At 40.7% G+C, this 22,945-nt stretch overlaps 1 protein-coding gene across 1 annotated transcript in view; it reads right to left on the reverse strand.

Annotated features, from left to right (window-relative positions):
- PEPD (peptidase D) overlaps nt 1-21,156 on the reverse strand; it is a gene marked incomplete at its 5' end in the record, with an annotated part of 142,942 nt that extends 121,786 nt beyond the window's left edge. Inside the window, 3 exons of the mRNA XM_082319613.1 lie at nt 14,029-14,156; nt 15,440-15,623; nt 21,113-21,156. Coding sequence (XP_082175739.1) covers nt 14,029-14,156; nt 15,440-15,623; nt 21,113-21,156 — 356 coding nt within the window. The remainder of the gene's footprint in view (nt 1-14,028; nt 14,157-15,439; nt 15,624-21,112) is intronic.
- Nucleotides 21,157-22,945: the final 1,789 nt, after the last annotated feature.

Genomic DNA, 22,945 nt, shown 5'->3' on the forward strand with positions numbered 1-22,945 from the left:
TTTTTGTTCTCTTTTACAGTTTCAACCAATTCATCTGGTATCTGAAGAATCTCAACTGTGAAACCAGCTAATTTATGGCCAACAGTAATTTATGGTAATATATGCTCTTTAGAGCAATACCTTGAAAGCACTATTTACAATTAGCTGCATTGTTTGAATTCAAGAACTCTTTCTTGTAAAGTAAATATTTCTTAAAAGTATGCCCACAAATGTGCTGGATTTTATTCACTTCATTTAATGCAGTTTAAGTAAGAGTAGGTCTCATTTTCCACCATGCCAATAAGAAACTTCTCTCTTTTCACAAACTGTTTTTCAATTTTTTTTTGTTGTTGTTGTTAGTTGCCTCCTATAGTTGTGTGGTCTACAGCACACTGCTGCTAATTTAATTCTTTGGTTATGGTTAATATTAATCCATTATTGATTCCATTCCAGCTGTAATCCCTCCAACATCTCTTGTTATGTACACTATCACTCTTTTGAGGAAGTGATCCTCAAAAGGAAGTGATCCTCAAAAGGATGATCATCATCCTTTCAAGGTTGAGGATTTCTTCTCTACTTTGAGAGAAAGAAAACAGCAGCTTCCCACAATCCTCAATCCTCTCTCTCCGCTATTAAACTAGGTCATCTTCCAGATACTTTCAGATCTATCACACCTAATGACAAGCTGCCACATTTCCCAGATGTGTACCTCCTTGCTGGTCTTGCTCTTGCTACCTTGCTCAGAAGACAGCAAGACTTTTAGTATGAAGCAGAGAGCCAGACCTCTCAGCTCCTCTCTGAAGCACTCAAAGTTCTGCCCCATTTCTTTTCTTCAGCCGTTTAGCACCTCTGACTAGATGGTAAAATAAATTCACACACACTTCCCACAAACTACCATTCCCTACCCATCCCACGGGAGCCACGATGCTTCAGTGACGAAGCCACCTCTCCCACTGGGAAGATTTCTGCAAAGACCTACCCTATTGCAGAACCATACAGGTGGAAGGAAAAAGTGCACATGGAAGTCTACATTAAAGTGGAAAAATTCTGTGCTGTCACATATAGAAAAGCAGTATAGAAGGCAAAACAAAAGCTCAGGGAGAAAGAGGAGCAAAGATGATCCTCACTGAGACCTGTCCATATTCTCTCCAGTCTCTTCATTTTTTTCCCCAGTTTAGCCGGAATCTATCAAAGATTATTATGCACCAACATTGTAGTTACTGTAAAAAAAGTACCAGTGTGGACTTCCTTAGCAGAGACAGGGCTCAGTGTTCATTTTTATCCAATTTAAATGCAAAACAGGATAAAGTCTAGCACTGACCATCACTGTCACAGGGAATGGTACCTTCCACAGAATGCTCACTGGCGTCATGAAAATCAGGAGTTATATTCAGTTATGGTAATTTCAAGTACATCTGATACTTCACAAAGATGAGTACTTCTCTCTACAAATGACTCTCAGGCAGGTAGAATAAGTTAACTGGTTACAATTTTTAGGTTTGGCTTTGTCTTTTGTAATGCTGCTATGGGCTGCCAGTTCCAAAATTCTGATTAATCACTGCAGAGACTACATGCAAAAAAACCCACAGCAAGTCATAAATTAATTAGAAGGATTACCCAAGTGGAAGATATGATCCCAGATACTATTGAATCATGTCTATCCTTACCTATCAAAAAAAAAAAAAACAAAAAAAACCCAAACCTTTTGTAAACAGATGTGAACAGAAGCAATGGCCTATTTTTTACAGGCTTCTGGGAGGTGGGGGGAAATATGGAAAAATTTTTAGATTTCCTAGCAACATAAATTAGCAAAAACCTACAGAGAATAATGCACTTCAGCCCTAAAAAGGCTCAATATCCTTTCCCTACAGTTTTATAACTCCAGCCAAGCAAATACCAGTGTTTGTTAGAAATGTCAGTAGTTAGGAATTGTTAGAATAGCAGGAGTCATCATTTTATCTTATAATGGAAATAAGCAACTCCAAACTCCTGGAACTGCATCATGCCCAAGTATGCAAGCAGCTAGGCAAAAATCCAGCATCTCATAGTTTATGACCATTATAAACAAAACGTAAGAGTCCAGCACTTCTATGTATTTACAACAATACAGTCCTCATTTTTTGCCACCAAATGATCCCTTAAACAAGAGACTGTCTCTAGTTCACCACGTAGAATTCATCACAATTTCCAGCCCAGTGAAAAAGCTTGAATTATTTTGGGTTAAACATCAAAGCTGTTTACATTCTGCTGATGCTTCCTACATAATTCTTCCCTCTTCCATGTTCTTCTACCCAATCTAGTTCACCTACTTGGTTTCTTACTCTCAAGATTGTCATAGCAATTGGGAAATGCTGAAGATGGCGTAAAGATGTGAAGCTACATTTTTAAGAGAAGATTCAAATTCTGATGCACTGTCTCATTTTAACAGCTAAGGTTTTATTAAAGCAGCAAATGTTGAAGATTCACCTTTCAATCATAAAAAGTGACAACTTTATTATAAACAAAATTCTACTGAGGTAGCAATAGGAAAAAGAAGAGGATGAGGAGCAGCAATACTTTCATTATAAAAATACAGTGTGAAATGTTAAGTCAGACAGTAAAGTAATACCCCATGTTAGCTATACCTCATTTCTCTTACACATTGGTCAAACACAAAAACCACCAGCAAAAGAGCAAGGGAGAATAATATTAAAAACTAGTATCCAGGAATCCCAGTCAGTCAATCAGCTTAGTGAAAACCTCCAAGTTTATTCTAAACTTTTCCATTTGGTTTAACTAAATTCACAGCAGTACGTGATGGCGTGTTTAAAAACCAAGATGCTTCACCAAATCACAACCTAATCACGCCAGCGCAGATTCTGCCACCAACGTGGACAGACCACAGTATTACGACTGGCTTCACTTCAACGCGATCCTTCGAACAGGAATGGAATACTGACTCCTTTGTCTATCCATCAATAAGATGAACAGCTCTGACAGCCTATCTATAAATACAACAAAAAATATTTTGAAGCTTTTATATAGTTGGACAAAATTAAAACCTCATTTTTTTGCAATATTTTATTTACCATGTTGTGTTTCCACTTTAAACCCAATAAAAACTTGGTCTCATTGTCTAAAACCATTTTAAAGCTGCTGTTCATTACATTGCACAAGAATTCATAACAGCTAATCTTAAGAGATTTGTACAAATTTGACATTACCGTAAGAATTCCATTAAGCAACATTTCTTTGTATTCTAAAGGACTCTGGAGCAAGAGCCTCATAATATCAACACGATAAAAGAGTGTTCTAGTTTTCAGAACTGCATTCAGAAGAGAGGTACAAATGAGACGGATCTAAATCACAAATGCCACGGATCTAAATCACAAATGCCAAAGAAAAACTGTGAACAGAATTTATAACAGCTGATAGCTATTCCTGAAAGAAACACATCTAAGCCAACTGCTAATATATTTGCAACCGAATTGCTGATATACATTCATATGTATATGTTTTCATTTGCATCTAATCGTTCTTCCAGACAATCTTCAATATACATAACAACTTTTTCCTACTGGTCACTTTGTATTTGAATTTTTAATGCTTCTAGGACAGATTTTCAGTTTTTAGTTTTTACAAGGGATCAGCTCTAAAATGAAATTCATCTTTTCCTGAAGTAGTCCAATTTAGCTTTTCTTCAGCATTTCAGTTGGAGTTCCTAATTCAAGATTATTTATCTTACTGCATAGCCTAGAAAGTAGAACTATTCCTGTTGGAAAAAAATATCCTTAATGATATGTTCATTACAGAAATTTGAGAAATTCTAGTTGGGACTAATTTCAAAACATTATCTAAACGTTCTACCTTTTGTTACTAAACGATTACAGATGCACACTCAAATAGATATGTACGTATACACCTCAGAAATGACTTGAGCACCTTTAGCAGAGCAAGTCAACAGGAGGAGGTCCCAAGCTTCCTGAAGTGTGGCAAGTTGACTGCATCGTCTCCTCTAAAAGTTGCATAGGATTTCTCCCTCCCCACAACACAGATTAATCAAAAAGCCTTAGATTTCTGCACCCTGTTAATACCAAGAAGCCACACCATTCACTGCATCAGCCAGTTCTGCAAGAGTCTGCTAACAGACATTTGGTCTAAGAAAAAGTCCACTGAATTGCAAGGTCCCTCCATAGGGCTGCCCTAATTTCAGCGCTACTTTTACATACCTTACATTTCCTAACATATCTGCAAGCGATTCACAGATTATAAAAGTCAGGAGAGATCAGAATAAGCACATGTATTTCATTTTTAGTTTGACTTCTAGATGCTTTGATTTTCAGACATCTGATATTGTTATATGTCCTGCTGTTAGATTTTGCGAACAGCATGCTCTCTCTCTTCCCTACTCAAATTCTTACAGCAGCCTGCAGAAACCCTTGGTCAGCTCTTTTAAAATATTTGGATAAAAACATGACCTTTAGGAGCTTCTTAACTTTCTCTAGGTTTACTGCTGGAACAGAAACTAGTTTATCGCCATATTTTTTGTATCTCTCAAATACAGAATGAAAATATTTTATTGAATATTTACCTTGATAGCAATGTAGAAATGGCAGTTGCACCATTTCCATCTAACTAGCAGAAGCTGTTTGAATTGTAACTGCTAGTTTTGCTTTCTCTTTCGTGTTGTACTAGTTCTTTGCCTTAAGCTTGTCCTATCATCCACCTGGGATCGTCCAGAGCTCCCCATTAGCTAAGTTCTCTTGTGATCAGCTTGTCAGAATAGGCAGACACGTGAGAACCATCAGCACGCTTATAAGTATTATAGGTTTTATGTCCACTTACTCATTACAAAAAACAGTTCTTCATTTCTGTTGCTTTATACCTACACAATTTATAACAAACCTTTAACATTAAGATTTGAATGGTTTTACAGAATTCCTTAAGTCTTCACGTCTGGCCCTGTTTGTGTTTTGAAGCTATTCTGAAAGAAGCGTGCCTTACTGCACTGTTACATATAAAAGAAAGCAATAGGTGTATCCTAACATAAGCTCCAATGTAAAGTAACCGTTCTCTGGTGAAAAGAAATAGTAAGTTAATACCACATGGCACAGAAAAAGCAATATTCCAGGCTGTCTGACCACACATGCCATCAGTGAGCATGTATTAGGACGAAATGAGAATCACCTGCAATTTCTAAGCACTGAATCTGACTTTAGAAAAAAAAAAAAACCAAACAACAACAAAAACATCAGCATTCAGTTAATGTGTTTTTAGAAAGGATCAGTAGGAATCTCTCAATGAAAGTCAAGAACCATTTTGAGGATCTCTTAGTATGTCAGGGAGGAAGACAGCAAGTACTGACGCAAAGCAAGACATGCCATACTAAAGACTATCTCCTGCAATTAAAATACAGAGCCGCAAGTCTTGTCCACTACAAGATCTGCTTTTCAGATCCACAGTTACCAGAAAGTGATGTTCTTAAAAGCAGTAATTAAAAGTAAGAATTAACATAGTCGGAACAGTAACACAACAGGCAAATATCAAAGACACTATTCATTACAAAGTCTAAAGCAAAAGGGTTTCTACACTATAATGTTCAGGGTACAGTGCTCTCTTAAAAGGTCCTACAAGTATTATTGCCTAAAATGCGTGAAAAATTGTCCAAGCTCATATCACAGAATCAGAAGAGGAAGATTCTTGATGCAGTGAGACAGAAAAGCTAAAACTAGCAAACTTCACAGTAAAGCTTTCTGTTTTACGGGTACAGAACAGTATTGCTTCCTCCATTCCACCCTAACTTTCACATTGAGAATAACAGATATAAACCACCACTTTATGGCAAATTCACTTTGTCTAGAGCAAATAGTCTCTACTAAGCAAAGTAAATGCCTACATCAGCCTGCACATAGAGCCTGTACGTGGCACTGGAGCATGCACACATTTACTGCCAGCAAGGCATTGCACGAGTTACATTGCATTTTTCCTCACTTACGTGAAAGGAAACACACATGCAAGGAGTAAATTGGACAAGCGTAGTCTTCAGCAACTGAAGTTCCACAGAGTCAACAACTCATTTCTCAGGCCTTGCTAAAATGAGCTTAAAGCAGAGTAAAAGTTTCAGTGAGGCTGCATACAAAGAATAAGAACCTTGGCAAAAATTAAACCAGATGAATAGAAATACAACAGCAAAGCATGTAGAGCTGAAGGAGGGAAAGGGATACAAAAGCAGTGTTTTAACGCTGTGAGAGATGCACCAATAAACTCCCTCCTCATTACAATATCATCAAGTTAACAGATGGCAAAGCATTAACCAAACAAGAGGGTATGGAGAACTGCTGGAAAGAACAACACAGGAGGCTCTACAAGATACCAGCAGATGTTCCTGACTTTGTCCAAAAATTGCCATCACCTATATAACCAAAAGGAATTTCACTATCCCAAACAAGAAGATTAAAAGGCATCAAGCTAGATTTAAAACAAAACAGCACTAACAAGCTTACTGGTATCACAGGCAGCCTCCAGCAATGTTTTTAATGTCACTCCCTTTCCACATTTCTCTAGATTTCTGTTGTATCCTTTGAAAGACAGAAATACCTGCATACACATAAACTCAGACTCCTTGCTCCTTTTGGTACAGTCCAGAGCAAGATGGATTTTGAGAAAATCACAGAATTTAGAAGAAACTGAACTAAAGATGAAGACTCAAACTGATTTGAGTGGAAAAGGTAACCAGGGCTGTAACTGAAGCCACGTCTAGCAGAGGGACAGAATAGTAGAATCCATATGCATGACGCTGGGCACCGGATGGTGGGTATATGGCACTGGACTTCCCAGTGCTACACACAGATTATGCACAAGCAGAATAACTGTGAGCAACATACAGACTGTTGGACTTAAGAAATCAGAAATAAAGTATTGAGGAGATGATTGTCACAGTTCTTCCTAATAAAAGCCAAGCTATGAACTACCTATTTCATCTACTTCAAATATACAGGCTGACTTCTCCAGCTCAGCTATTGCCACCACAAGCATTCCCAAAAGATGAAAAGTTCTTTAGGTTTTCTACAATTCTACCTCAAGAGGCAGTGCCTCAATTAGACATTTAAGAGATACTATCAAGAACTACCCAAAAAACCAAAAACACAGAAAACTTGCAATTGGTAATCTTTGCTTTATTTCTTTCTGCAAATGAAATTCTTCCTTGGAGAGAAGGGCTCTATACTAGTAGAGAAAAAACTGTAACAAAGGAAATGTTTATACACTGAAATCCCTGAAAGATTTTTTGTAGCATAACACTGCTGACAAACACTCATTAGAAAGTTCTCCTCCCCCAAAAAGGCACAAAAAGAATTGCAGTGGTTAAGAGGGTAAGTGTAATTTCTGGGTCACCATATAGTAACAGTGTTCCACTCAAACACTGGTCTCAATTCATGCTTCTTAACTGAGAAAGTTACATAGTGAATCTGTCAGTAGCAGATGTTCTGCTTTTACTTTGGAAAAACGCCTATATTGGGGGAAAACAAGCAATATTTTATGTCCCACACATAAAAGCACTACAAGCAGCTCTGGAACGTGTGCAGCGTGTCCCGCAACTCCCATATTATTCAGTAATAGCATGAAAGGAAGCAGTACTGATGTTTACTGCAGCATTAAGATGACCTGAACAGTTTTAAGAAGGGGACGATAGTATTCCCATCTTGTAACTTGTAAAGAAAACTAAACCACAAAGAAATTAAAGGAACTTGCCACAACTCATCGGGCACAAAGAAAAGGCAGAATGTACCCATGCAAACAGTGCCCGATCCACTATGCCACGTTGCCCCTGTAAGACAAAAAAATTAACTGGCATCCCCCAGGAGCAGGGTCAAGGTCAAGCGTTCTGACACCCAGAGCTCCAGCAAGGACACAGGCAAAGGGGTACACAGCAAGTAAAACACAATTCTGTCTGTTTTTCACTCACATTTAGCTCTTAAGAAGCATTAATGTTGATTACACTTTTCCCTATCCTGTTTTAACAAAACAGTTGGGTTTGTTTTTTCTGCTTTGTACGTTTCTCAACACAGACAATGCTCTTTCACAGAGTCCTTCATAAGTGTACAGACAGACACAGCATGGGTTGCAAGGAATAAAAAAAACTAAAGACGACAGTTAATATCAAGAGCTGAGACCGTGGAATTTTAGAAGTGCAAGAACAGAGGCACCACTGTAGGTATTTGACTTGAGAGTTTTTTCACTGAAGCGCCTTCTCAAATCCAGGCCGACAAGAAGCAGAGCGCTCTGCACTCGAACTGGGCAGCTGCACGGCAGAAGGCAGCGTGGATGTGCAGAGCCTTGTTGGAGCACTGCTGGAAAATCCTCACGGGCATTTCTTTTGCTGCAGCTTACCTTCCTACCAGCAGCAGCCGAGTCCTTGGAGGAAAAACACATGGCACGCCTGATCAAAAGAAAACTTGGGTTCTTTGATATTTCAAAATGTTATCAGGAGTTTATATCACTGAGCTTGATACTTCTGCTAGTGCATTAAATAAAGTATAAAATAAGAAATGCCTGGTGGGGGTTATCAACATTCCCTGTCGTACCACAGGAATGAAACATGCGTAGGCAAGACTTAACTTTCTCATGCTGTGGTTTGAAGCCACATCAGGATATTAAAAAATACTGGTGCAGCATTGTCAAGCAGATTTACTTAGTGCAGGTTCTATTTCTCAATACACCCGAGTCAAAAAGAGGAGAGGAAAAAGAAGCACTTTAACACTTACTAAATCACCAACTTGTGCATCCAGTTAAAGGTGTACGCTGGTAGAGACTGCAAATCAATGGACTGATATAAATTACTATTATTGTTTAAAACATTCTCAACAAGAAATATAAGGAAACTTAAGCAGCTAGAAAGCAAAGATTTATAAAAATAATTACTGAAGTAAAAGTCATAGAAACAACACACATTCATTCTGGACCAGCAAGGCTTGCGGACAATTAGAATACCGGGACAATGACTGAACTGATCATCTGAGAAGTGAGAGCATCCGAGCAGCACTGTTTAGAGAAAAACAATCATCAGTAAAGTGGCAAGAGCAATCCAGACACTAATTATTCTGTAAAAGTAATTTTTATCCAGAGAGAAATACCATAATAAATGAATGGGAGACAACAAATGGAAATCGCTGCACTATGAAGAGAACTGGAACCATGGAAAACAAGCAGCATGGGGAATTGCACAAGTAAGTCTCGTCAAGCAAGAGCAACCAGCTTTATTGAACAGTTTTGAAAGGATCGGATGAAGGGTAAAGCAACAGATGTACTATCTGAATAACAGTAAAATATTTGATAAAAATCTCTCTCAAGAATGTTACTCTCCAAAATCAACTCAAATTGGCTTAGACAGGAACACTATAATGTGACCTGAAACCCAATGACTAGTCATAATAAAAAAGCGAAAAGCCTAAAGCAGAAAATAAAAATAAATAAATAAATACATAGAAAGATGAGCTTTTCAAGGGCTGGGAAACCCTCCAACTACCACACTGAAAAGTGCTATATCAATTTAGACTGATGTTCTCAGAAGTTAAAGTGATAAACAGCAATGGACTGCAAGTCTTGATTAGGGGGACACTGCAAAGACTGACATTAGTTCTGATGCTACTTAGAAACAGAAGCAGGACTGAATACGTTCATGAGATCCACAGATGGCATTTGCAGGTGGTAACAAACTTTGCAGATAAATTGCCATTGCCAGTTGGTACAAAAGAGCAATAAAATGACCTAAAGTGATTAAAAATGGAATTTTTTTTTAAAAAACAGCAAAATAAAGGTTCAGTGGGTAGGGGGAAGCGATGAATGGCAGGAAGAGATCAAACTGACAGACTTGGAAAAAGAAAACACTAAACATATTTCATTTTAGAGAAAAAATATCTTTAAAAAAATACCAGGGGATGATACAGCAGAAGGTAAAACCAAAGACCCTTCTAGAGTATGCTATCTGAATACACAGCTCCAGAGCACGCTATGGAGAAGAGGACCTGTATGCACCACATCAATAAAACTCATCTAGAAAATGTCCTTCATTCCTGCAAAAGCTACATCAAGAAGAGCAATTAAGGTGATTTAGAGTTTGTTCCCTACAGCACCCACATGCACTCCACTACCATGCTACTACATGCATAGAATGGGCTTACTACAGACCTTGCCTTTTTGTAGCCAAGCCTAGGGCTAATTAATGCACCAGTCTCAGCCACCATGGCACAGTCAAATAAATAGACCATGCTGTACAATTTAATACCCACAATTATTCAAAATACAAATGCCACAAAATTTCACCAATCCCCATTAAGAAAAAGAGATCAAGAAAGCAATTTCTTAGCTTCTAATTTTCATGGTCACATACAGCCTATATGGAAAAAAAAAAGGTAGAAGCCTAAGTAGCCTAAAAAGCTCTTTTTTTTTTTTACAAAAGTGTTTGGGGGAAAAAAAAGCAAACAAACAAAAAAACCCAACCACGTACTTCTGCACTTTTTTCCAAAGGCAGTAAAACTTCTCAACTTTGCTGAAGTCAGTCAAGTTTAATCACCAAAACCAAAGGTTGATTTTGGTTGTAGCCTACTTAGAAAATGCCGACAATGTTTAAAAAGCTTCCTCATTAAGTCACTGAGAAATTATTAACATTTGCAAAGCATTTCATTGTGCTTTATTACAGCTCCAAAGTGCCACACCAAGGCTCAACTTTGCAAATACAGATAGCTTCCAATCAAATTCACAGAAAAACGTTACTTACAGTGTATGCAACACTAAGTTAATGTTGTTATACTTACCAATCAGCCAGCAAGGCTTCAAAGAAACACAGGCAATTGCACATAAATATTGCTCTGTCCCACTGAATATGTATTTCTAAAGTTAGAGCATGAAAGCGTTAAATATTTTTGTTTTCCATTAAAAACACTCTTTACGTGGCAAGGCAATTAAGTTATTTTGGCATCCACTCCACATAAAGCAGCTGCTGTACAGTATGTTTTACTTTATAAAATATCTTTAATCAGCACACTGACTAGTTCTGTCATTTATAATTAAGGAGGTAAATGGCAGGTGCAGCATTAATTAGTGAAACTGAAGTCTCTGTGCAAGACATGCAGCCATACCAACTTAATGCTTCCTAGGAACAGAAATGATTGCTAACAGCTTTGCACCACAAACTTGACTAGGAAGACCACGCTGAGAAAGAGAGGCGTTTACAACACAGTTACGCTTCTGAAGCCTTTACAGTCTTATATTACCAGATTCATTTCTTAACCTCTTCCTCCAAAAGTAAGAACAGAAAAATACTTCAGGAGAGCAAAAGCCTAACTGTGAGAATCTTTGTTTCTGCCTTACAAACAACAGGAGGGGCAGGGGGCACAGGTACAGATCAAGAGATAGGCAAAGTGGTTCTCTTAGTTGAAAAGATTTTCCTAGCCAACAAGAAATGGGCTAGCCCAAGATTTGGAGAAATGCCCATGCTCATAATTTAAAGAGCAACTGTTGTTGCAGTCCCTTCCCAACATGAAAGTAGGGCCACCAGCCCTACAACTACCCTCCTAAGAATTTTGCGATTGCCACCTTAGGAGGTTGTGGGTTTTTTTGAGAATGTCCATAGTCTGTGAGTTAAATTAAATCTCTCCTCCCTTTTAAAACTGGAGCAGTTATTTTGGCTTGAAGGACTTCTGAAAGGTAGCCTTACAGCTATTTACAAATCTTTAGAGCATACACATTCAGCAAGAAGTTGTACAAGATGAGTAACGCTTCCAAAGAAGTGGTAGTCACCCTCAACACTGGTACTACGTAGTGCTGGGTCCTTGGCAGACCACAGCCCAGGGTGGTGCATTCATCATCTCCATGTTCACCTGTCCTGCAGAGTCCCCAGGCACCATCTCAGCATGCAAAACTCTTCATAAAAACAAGTGCAGTTGGTGAGACTAAAATAATTACAATGTTCGTGGTCTCATTTGTAAACTAATAGTCTGCTCATTTCCAAGCAAATGCTCTCAGACACTTACTGGTTTTGGCCAAACTAAGACTGCAATATGAAAGAAGCCAAGAAGCCCCACTTTTGCATTACTTCAAGGCAAAAACATTAACCCTTCTGACTGCCACATCACCTAAGCTACATTTCAAAAACAACTCAAATATGTGTCCTTCAGAAGTAAAAGCACAACAGTACATCAAACAATACATTTGGTAATACAGTAGTAGTAAAGAGCCTTCTGCACTAATTTTCAGAGAATCTATGCATTTCTGCCTAAACTCTTAAATAGCAAGCAATATAAACACCAGGCAAAGCAACTGCACCCTGTGCTATGAACTAGATGACCAGCTGTAGACCTCTGTAAAATACCAACCTTGCAAATATCGTACAAGGCATTGAATTGATTTGTGCTTCACTGATGTTAAATGAATGGTTCTTCAGTGGGTAGATAGTGCCTTCCACATGCACAGAAACAAGCACTTCCAAGGCAAACTATAGTAGATAAAAACAGCAGCGGATAGAAGGCAAACTTATTTGTGTTTTTCTTTCAGTGCTAATTTTTACTTAAAATTGAGTCTTCTGGGAAGGAACACAATCCCTAGCTGTGTGCAGTACCCCCTGCCAACCAACTTATGAAGCAGAACTGCTACTGACTCACAAGTGAGTTATTCATCCATCCTCCTTCTGACAAGCAGAAGAAGTACATGACCACGGCTGACAGAAGAGAAAACAAAGATTCAAACAGAGGGATTCAGGAAAGGTAAGGAGGAGAATTTAGAAAACAAGGATGCTGTGATAAAGACAATTTGTTATACTCTACGAGAAGACACAACGACAATAAACCACTTTTAACCAGACTTGTAATTCTGTAAATGAACCAACAATGAGTGCTGCACAAACAAATCAAAAGGGCCACCATTTATAAACACCACAATATTTCGTTTGAAAATGCGAAATGAGACTGTGCAATTTCAATAATATTTTTACACCTTTTCAGATTAGGCACTATCAGCGTGGGTATGAAATAGCTGACTTGAACTAACAGAAGAGAACTTAGGGGGAGGAAAAAGGTTTGTCTATAAATGGGAACAAGCACCACTAGGGAACAGACTTTAGAGAGTACACGTGGGGGTTAAACAGAACCTACCCTCCCAGACAGGTGCAACTCTCACAGCTGAAATATTTCAGACAGCAGTATCCACATTTTTATGCTATCACAAACAATTTCAGTTCCCAGGCAGGTCTAGGACAGTGATATTCATATAAACTCTCTGAGAAGACAGCAGCCATGCCCTACCATATGGTCTGGCACAGTTCAGCATATGGGATTGGATGTGATTGTCTTCCTTTTCCCAAAATTAGCATTAAACTATAAGTGATAGCTTCAATTAGAAGCAAAGCAACCTGAGCTCAAAATATTAAATTAGAAGTAATCCAATGTTCTGAGACAACGTAGACAACAAAAAAACTTACAGTTTGTTAGAGGGTATAAATACAATTAAGACTGAGAAAAGAAATGAACACATAAATAAATCAATTCCTACACTACTATGGCACTGAGCAATATTTACTACCCATGTGGATAGAGAGAGAGATGTTTATGGCATACTCACAGGACAGAATTAAAATCGCATTCTCCAGTCTGTCAGTTCATATCAAAAGATGTATCAAAGAGGCTAAACTATCTTCTGCCATTCAAAAAGCTTCATTAGCTAAGGCAGCTGCAAACTGGTAAAGCAACTTGAAAAAGCCTGCTTTACTCTTTAACTTGTTTGGTCTTAACCCAAGACTTCTACTTTTCGTTGCGGTTCAGCGTCCTTTCATGGATACCATGAGATCCATGGGTTCCAATTCTAAAGGTATTCTCTACCAAACAGTGGTGGATCATTTGATATCCTATTATCAATACCAATTGATCACGTCTTGTATCATTGTATGTACATATCACTACAATTCAGACTTAATGATTTGGTGGAATCTGATTAAAATGAGATAGCACTCCAGCTCTACAGACAGTTACATTATATGAAGTACTCAGATACATCGGAACACAGTTAAAAGATACATCTTACTTTCCCATCCAAACCGCATAGCTTTCAGGGAGTTGTGGAACAAAAAGCATGGATCTTCCAGTATCAACATCTACTGCTCCAAAGCAGCCTGCTTCAGTTACTCCAAAAGTCCAGTGAAAGTAAGATTCCTAGGTTAAGACAAAATATATTCTTAAAAGAAAACCCTCACTTTACCAGCTCTAAACACACACTACAGCACATGCTAATTCATACTTCCACGTGTCTGAAAAAGATCTCTCTTGCTTTTAGAGGGGGGAAAGTGGTTTAGGTCTAAAGCTTTTCAGACTTAGTTTTAGGTTACAATAATACAAATCCCTCTGTTGGCAACTGGAAAGGATCAGAGATTAATAAGCTACCATAATAAATAAACAGGTCAACTCAGCACAATAAACATACACCACACAATAAAATACATTCTTCCAATCTAGAATTAGGGAATGTAGTATCAGGAAGAAACAATCATGTCACAGGAGACAAAGCAAAAGCAGAGCGCAGATTCATTGGATTGCGACGGCCAAGTGCTGACATGAAGACCCAACCTCCCCCAGAGAAGAGGAAGCTGCACTAGGAACAGTCTTTAGCCAAGAGTTATTGTAAGAACAAGCAAGCGAACAGCAAAACACCTTAAAATACAGAGATTAATTTTGGTAAGGACAGACATATGCCCTGATACCCTGAAAGGTGCATCTCCTCTAAAAACTGACCAATAACTACATTAAGATATGCGCTATCTAGATTAGAATTTATTGGTTTTGTTTCTTCATAACATACAACAGCTCAATTAGATTTACAAAACAAAGTACTGTAGCAGCCATGCAAAGTATGGGGTATGCGTACTCAGAGTTCTGTTATGCCATCTTCCCCAAAGACTCAGAATGCGTTTGGCATAACATTAACAACTTATTAAGTCCTATTTGTGACAGAAGAACACGTGGGTACTTAAGGAAGAGTCTAATTTGAGAAGACATGTTGTAAATTCTAAGATATATCCTGCTTTGTGGTATATACTATTTATGAAAGCTTGAAATACACTTTCCTATGAATTGTTTCAGTTTAGGTCCACCGTAACATGTTTCCCTACAGAAAAAAAGGTTATTTTTTGGGTCACAGACAAGACCGAAAAAACTAAGAAATATTCCATTGCTGTCTTTAATATTACATTAAACACTGATAGCCAACAGGCCCTTGAACAGGTTTAGGCCCTTTAAACCAGATAATGAGCCTGCATACTAAAGTACTGAGAGAGAGAGTAACTCGAAGCTCAAGAGGCAATGTTATAAAGAAGCCAATTTATTTAAGTGAAGCAATGTGCACACAAGAGGTAAAGGGAAAGTAATTAAAAATCGTTTAAAAATTCATGCAGTTGAAGAGAGTTTCTTAATTTGATTTGAAGTTTTGGTTCAGCTCTTACCTGGCGAAACACAATACCAGTATCAGTACAGTATCTCTGGGTTTCTTCTCCACCCTGCAGCAGAACAACCGAATTCTTCTGGACATCCTTATTCTGTCTCAGGCGATCACACAGTCGTCTTCTATTCAAGGCAAAGAGCGCTACAGGCACTTTCAAGGTCTCATTCCCCAGCCAAAAGGAGGGTCTGGAAAAGATTTTTTTAATTGACAATTAATGGAAGACAAAGACAGTGGTTAGCACGATTCAGATGCACACTGTTTGTTACTTTAGTCTAGAACAGAAAAGGAAGTTTAGTTTAGTTCAGCTCTACAAACAAGATGCTAATCGCTCAAGGGGAAGAGATGCTGTATACAAGCATCGCTCTCGAGTGACGATCAAACATTGCTCATACGAGTACCAAAAGAAAAAGATGGCAACAGGAGACAGGGCTGGCTGCAGCTGTGGCCTTGTCACATGTCACTTGTTACATTCCTTTAGGTAAAGCAACACGAAAAGTAGATGCAGAAAGCGACAACAGCCTAGGTCAGCTAAGTAAAGGCAAAACAGGACAGAAGGAAAGGAGTTCTGAGTTACTGAAAACAGAAGTGGAAGGTTACACTAAGTCTGGCAAACTTCAGCAAGTCCTTCTGGGAAATGTTCAGTAGCTGAAACAGGGACTGGAGAGAAAAGATGACAGCAGATGCAGGACAACAGCATTTCCCATACTCACACAGTATCTGCAAATTTCTTTTCTGTGTATGTATGTTTATTGTTGCATGCATACAAGCGGCATCAGCACGTGACTGAACTCATACATGTGGCCGCGGGAGCATGCTCCGGGTACCACTGACCTCCTGCTATACATCACCACCTGCCCCTAAGGCAGCACAAATGTGCTGAGACAGCCTGGAAAGTTTCTGAAAGACTGTACTCAACACAGGCGCAACTGGGAGAATACAGTTTAAAAGTAGAGAACTCCTTCTTAAAATAAACTGGTTATTAAGTAATTTAAAGTACTACAACAATATACGGCTGATTCATTCACATTTGCTATAGGTCCATACCTGCACTTTTTGGAGCTTTACCAGTAAGAGCACAGTAGCTTGTTGTAGGATTTTTTTTTTTAAATTAGATGAGGAGGGAAGAATCTAAGAGCATTCCCTTTTTTTTTTTTTTATGTTTAATATAGCAAAGGTGTACTTTGGAGCTTCAGTATCACAGATGAATACTGTTTTATCAAAAAAATCCTATGATTTAAGTTCAGTTTGTCCCTCTACCTCAGCTTCTCTCAGCTTACTGAAGACTGACTGGCTAGATGGTCATTTTCTATCAGATATGCTTCTAGAGGAGATGACAGAAAGGTGCAGTTAAATTGTTACTATGTTAAAGTGACAAGAAATTAACCACGAACGGACTTAACCTTAGAGAAGCAGAGCTCCACATCTTAATTATTATATAGTTTTCATAGGCAATCTGAAACGTAACCTTTGATTTATAGCTGCATAAAGTAACCTCCTGAAAGACTTTATCAGCATCAGAAATGTAAACCCTATAATTTCTTACTGCAGACACAGCATAAAAGAGCTAATAAAATATTTTATTTTACTTGTTTATAACTACTTGATATAACAGTGTAATTAATTTTAGAAGGTGAAAGACTGCTCTTGCTAATCGAATTTTCAAACTATCTGCCTAGGAGTTCAGCTGATGGTGCACAAAACCCAAATGTGTTTCTTTTTATTACTTCCCCCACCCACCCGATAACCCAGCACCATGGCAGGTGACCATTACAAGGGCTGCCGACCACCTAATGCAGCCCATCAGCACAGCGTGGAAGCATAGCATAAGCTTTAATTTTGGGGTACCCATGCCTGTAGGAAGAATGAAGCAAGTTCATACAATCCTAGCCAAAGCTCCTGAAAGTTTTACATCAGGTGACAAACCTTAAACTAAATATGGGCAAGGCTTTTTGGATGCAAAGCTGTGGCTCGGCAACTCAGCAATGCACAAGAGGTTGAAAACACTGTTCATAGAATCATGGAATCGTTAAGGTTGGAAAAGACCCTTAAGATCATCGAGTCCAACCGTTAACCTATCACTGCCAAGTCCACCACTAAACCATGTCCACTGTTATCCAAGCAATATCACCCCCTGGAGTAACTCCATGCAGGGGCCCAGAATCATATGCTCACCTTATTACAAGTATAAAAGGGAAGAGAGAACATCATCAGATACCCTGATGCCATAGGTTGCTCTCAGATCTTTGTATCTGCTGATAAAAAAACACAAAACCAAAAAAAAGGCAGAGGTGGTAGCACAACCTGTCTTATGCTTTGCTTCAAAGGAAGGAAAAAAAGTCACCTTCGTTGTAATTTTACCCTCTTCACAAGTTTTTTTTTTACTGTGATTTAAAAAAAAAAAAAAAGAAAAAAAAAGAAAAACAAGGACTCTGACCTCCCTCCTTCTCCAGGCCTGTTCCTACACCCTGGAGTTCATAGGAAGCTGCTACAAAGGCACATTTTCATCTCCATTAAGTTTACTATTAACGCTTTTATTGCACTTAAAATCTTAGACAACCAAAATGAGACTCAAGGAGAAATAATGATGTCAGGCAGCAATTTTGACTGGTAGTCTTAGTAAGCCACTTTAAGAATGTCTTTTACTGGCATCTTAACACTGAAGCTGAAATGCATTCTGATGCAAAATTATGGTTCTTCTGCACATTTTATCTAAGCCCGTGGCCAAACTGTGTTCTTCCTTAGATATAATAGAGCCCGCTTTCCCTGCTTGGATTTGATGCCACAATATTCATCAACAGCAGAATTTGGCCCTGTACAGTTGTTTTAGACTTGCACGGTTTTCTCACAGGCATGGCCTTGGTCTCTATTTTAAGGCTGCTGTAACAGTCCCAGCAGCTGAGCATGCTGGACCCTGCAGCAAGGGCTGCAGATGCAGGAGGGCTGGGCTGAGTGGTGTTGCAAATATTGCTCTGTTCCTCAGGTTCTCTGCTGAGCACTCACATATTAATTCATGCCTCAGACTGTATGAGCTTGCCAGGCAACAGACCTCCCTTCACAACTAAAATTCTGCAGAGAAAACCAGCTAGCTTTCAGAGAGGACTCAACTTCTCTAAGTTTGCTTCCTCCACACCCTTTGTTCTCTCTTCCCTCCTGCAAGCACTCAGATACCGAACTGACAGCACCCTCACAGATGGACTAAGGACTTGGCAAGACACCCACAGGTGCTGCTTTTCCTGCAGAAGCTGGGTCACTCCACACGTGTGAGCCCAGCACGAGCTTTCCACAACTTATGCGGAGAGCTCTTTTCAGAGACCAGCACTGACAGAGGAATTTAAGTCTTACAAAAGAAGAGTACGGCTGTACACCTGGCTTTCTATTGCAAATAATGATTTGGGAAGAGAACTCTCACAGTACTCAAGATCACAAGAAAAGTCTTCACACACAGGACTTGCTGTGTGACCATCGCTCTGTTGTGACTGTTGCTTTGTTAGTAAGAAATACATGGCAGCTAAGTAGGTTATGACTGGCTTGTTTTTTTTTTTCCTTCCAGCCCAACTGTTACAAATCCCTGTGACTACGCAGTACTGCCTATGCCACGACTATGATTTAGCACTTTTTCAGTTTCAAATATAAGAAACCATCGCTATGTCACTTGTAGTAAGTTGAGTGGGTACACATATATAACTGCCTCACATGCGTATCAACCCCATAAATACAGACGCAATTACAGCGTAACCAGCATAAAAACTGTCTGTTATTTGCCCCCTAACAATACTACCATAAAGTTCTTTTTAGAGAGGGAATTACAATTTTGGTCCATGAGCTCTAATCACTCAGTTTATATCACACAAGACACACAAATATCAATATTTAATTAGTACAATACATTAGCTGGTCCTTCAAGGTGTGTTTCTTCTGTTAGTGCACAGACTCTGGCATCTCCAGCCACAGACTCAACTCAAAACTCTCATGTAGAGTTACATGTTTAATAATGAAGCATATCTAATGCAAGCACTGCTTTGTGGTACACGCCTCTTTGAAGCTATGCAAGCTTTTGCAAATAAGCATTAGTCAGTGTCAGAAGCGACTACTTGCAAGACCAGGACAGGACAAGTGAAGCTGAGCTTCCTCATTTTCTCTAGTCTGGTACCAGAATTCAGCTATTGCTTGGTCTGGTAAAGGCCTCCCACAGTAGCTGACAGTTTCTCTGCTGGCTGTCACACACAATTTTTATGATCACTTAGGCCCAAGCCCACACAAGAGTTCTTTTATTTTATTATACTGGAAGTTAAATGTAGCTAGGAACATTAAACTACATCTGTTTCTTTAAAGGATATTTTTCTTTTGCCTGGAACTGTTGATTTTCAATGCTTGTTTCAGAAGTTTTATATTTTTTGAAAGCTTATATTTTGTTACTGTATGATCCATCTAACATTTTGGATTTGCTTTGATGTAACCACCAGAACACACTGGTAACCAAAAATCCCATTTTATTTCTGGTTTTCCCACCATTTTTCCGTTAACCTTTTGTGCGTCTGTTTTTTCAGAAGACAATTCACAGACTGCCATTTCTGTTCTACTGAGGTCACACAGACAGGATCCAGATTTCAATGAAGATGAGAAACCACCGAAACTACTTTTCTAGAAGTTATCATTTGTTTGTTGACCAGGCCTTATTTATTTGTTTGTTTTGACCAACAGAGTCATCAACACCAGCTTGAAGCCTAGCCAATTTTTAACGCTGTTTCCACACCAAATATGTGAAGCGCAAGAGGCCTATGCTAACAGCAGCACGAGCAAATCAGTGACGCAAGGGAAACACTAGAAGCGACTACTGCTGTTTAAGGCGCAAACTGGACGTTTTCTTCACGGCCAACTCAGTGCTCCTGATAGCACAACCTTGCTATCAGCGGGGCCGGCAGCAGCGTCCAGCACAGGGAACGCCGGGTCAGCGCTGGGGGAACGAGGGGCAGGAGAGGACCTCACAGGGGAGCAATCCCCACCCAAAGACGAAGGAGTCAGAGCCAAGCCCCAGCATGACCTCTTTTTGGCGACTATGAAAAGTTCCCCCCTCATTTTGATACATTTTTAACAGCATCTTCCTAAAGCACTGGAAGAAATAGCTGAATTTAGCTATAAAATGCGGGAGAGACCTTGCGCTAAGTAATCCACAGCTGCCTTTAAGGCTGATTTCCCAAATCTAATGCAACTTAAAGGATAACCCATGGCTCGGGGGAGGCACTGCTGAGCCGACCCGACCCGGCGGTAACCTGAGAGGCCGCCGGGGTGCCCGTGGGACCCCCCACAGCTCTCTCGCCGTCCCACCCAAAACCTGCTTCCATTTCAGGGAGCCCCCTCCCCAGCGCAGGCAGCCCGGCCTCCCCTGCAGGCTGCACGGCGACAGCCTACAGCCTGCCACCAGGCCCGGCCCGGCCCGGCCCTCCCCAGCCTGACGGGGCCACCGCCGCCCTCCCGCACCCCGACCCACCCGGGCCCCTCAGCGAGACCCCCGCCAGCCTCGCAGAGCCGGGCCGCCGCGCAGCACCCCGCGGGGGGAGCGGGGCGGGGGAGCCGGGAGGACGCGCAGCCTCGCCGCAGGCCGGGGCGCAGGGCCCGGCGGGCCCGTGAGGCGCGGGGAGCGGCGGCGGTAGCGCGGCCGCGGAGCGATGCTTACCCCGCCGCCGCGGCCATGTTGCCTCGCCGGACTTCGCCTGTCATGTGACGGCGGGGCCGGGCCGCTGCGGAGGGGCGCGGCGGCGCCGCCTCAGCGCGGGGAGCCGGCGGCGGGAACCTCCTCCCGGCCGCCGCTGTGAGGGGAGCGGGGCTCCCCTCGGGCCCCGCGGGCACTGACAGGCCGCTGCTGCCCCCGCAGGCTGCTCCCCTGCTCAGGCACCGATCTGGCAGGGGAAGGGCCCCGGCGCGGGCCGGGAGCTGGGCCCCGTGGCACCTGAGGGGTGGTGCTCACTGGGAACGCTCTGCAGCCGCGTCCGAAACTGGGGAGGGGGTTCGTAACCATCGCCTCAGGGGGCGGCTTCTTGTATAAGAAACCATCAGAGCCCTCGAAGCTGAAAGCTGTATAATGGAAATAAACCCTTTCACAGGGATTGCTGTCTTTTACAACAGAGCTCCCCTAAATAAATAGTTGCTCAAAAAACCCATTTAACGTGCCGTGCTGCTATAATCCCTGCAAGAGACGCTTTCCACTTGCATTTTGAAATGGAGGTGGTGTTTAACAACAGCCTTCAGGCATGGCCTGCTGTAGCCAACGCCAGTCCTTGGACTTGCCCCACTCTGCTGAATGTTGCTCCTATTCACACAGATTTCTTCAGAACTTGAGCTGCCTTTTTCTTGCCTCAAAATTATAAGCTACCCGAAGAAACCAACAATTCATAGGCCAGTTCACGCGGCCAGTAACTGCTATACAGCAGCAAAAGAAAACACCCAGAAGCTTGAAATACCAGCTAAAGAAAGAGAGAGGGGAGCTCTGCTCTGTGACCTGAATGCGTTGTTTCCCTGCTCTGTGCCTCAATAAAACAGCGATAAGTACGGCTCTGAGCTGGCAGCTCGTTGCAGGTGCCTCTGCCCTCCCTTCCTGGAAGGCAGGCATGAGTCCTCGCTCTGCTGCTGCTGAGCAATGCCGCTTCTCTGTTGTTCTGGCACTGTTCTCAAAAGAAAGTACTGTGATACCAAGAAATATTTGGCTAATGCACCTGCAGGGTCTGCTTCCACCACAAGCGCTTGGGAAAGGGAGAGGAATGCAGGGCAGTGAGAAGAGGGGGCATAAAATACGTGGAGCTTGAAATTCATGTTTGTTATAACAAATCAGTGCACTGTTATTCAGAAACATGCATGATTAAAACCTTTTTTTGGTTGGCCAAATTGTCCAGTAGAAGTTGGAAGAAAACTGCAGCTACTCATGCACAGCTGGCTCTGAAGTGGTGTGTGAAAGCTGCAGGGCAATCACAGGGAAAGATTGATTTCAGAAAGTCTGGCGAGGAGTGTGTAAATTAAGAAAATGAGAAAAGTCAAGTAGTCATCATCTAGCTCTTTATGTTTTTATGCCCAAGAGTCACAGACCTTTACTACAAAATATATAATGAAAGAAACAGAAACTTCTTTCACGGACTCCCCACTTGACAAGGAACAATACTTATTTTTGGCTCCAGATTAATGGATAAAGCCCCATTTTAGACATTAGCATCAATAAGCTGCTGAATTTCAAGGAACTTGGTTCAGTTTATGCAGACTGAAAAAGTTTTTTAATGTAAACTGGAGCAAAATATTTTACTGCTTTCAATCCCCTGGTGGTGCTCCCTTCTGCTTAGACTCCAGCAGAATTAGTGGGAGGAGGCAGGGAAGCTCACTCTGCCTCTCCTTCTCCTGTCAGGAGTAGAGAGAAAAGACCAAAGCCTTCAAGGCACTCTTCCAAATACTGTCATTAGTGGCTTCAGGCATTCATCCTTCCCAGCTCCTCTTTGCCTACCCATACATTTGCCTTCCTTAGAGA

Source organism: Platalea leucorodia (genome assembly GCF_965183815.1).
Source record: "Platalea leucorodia genome assembly, chromosome: 8".
Taxonomy (NCBI): Eukaryota; Metazoa; Chordata; class Aves; order Pelecaniformes; family Threskiornithidae; genus Platalea; species Platalea leucorodia.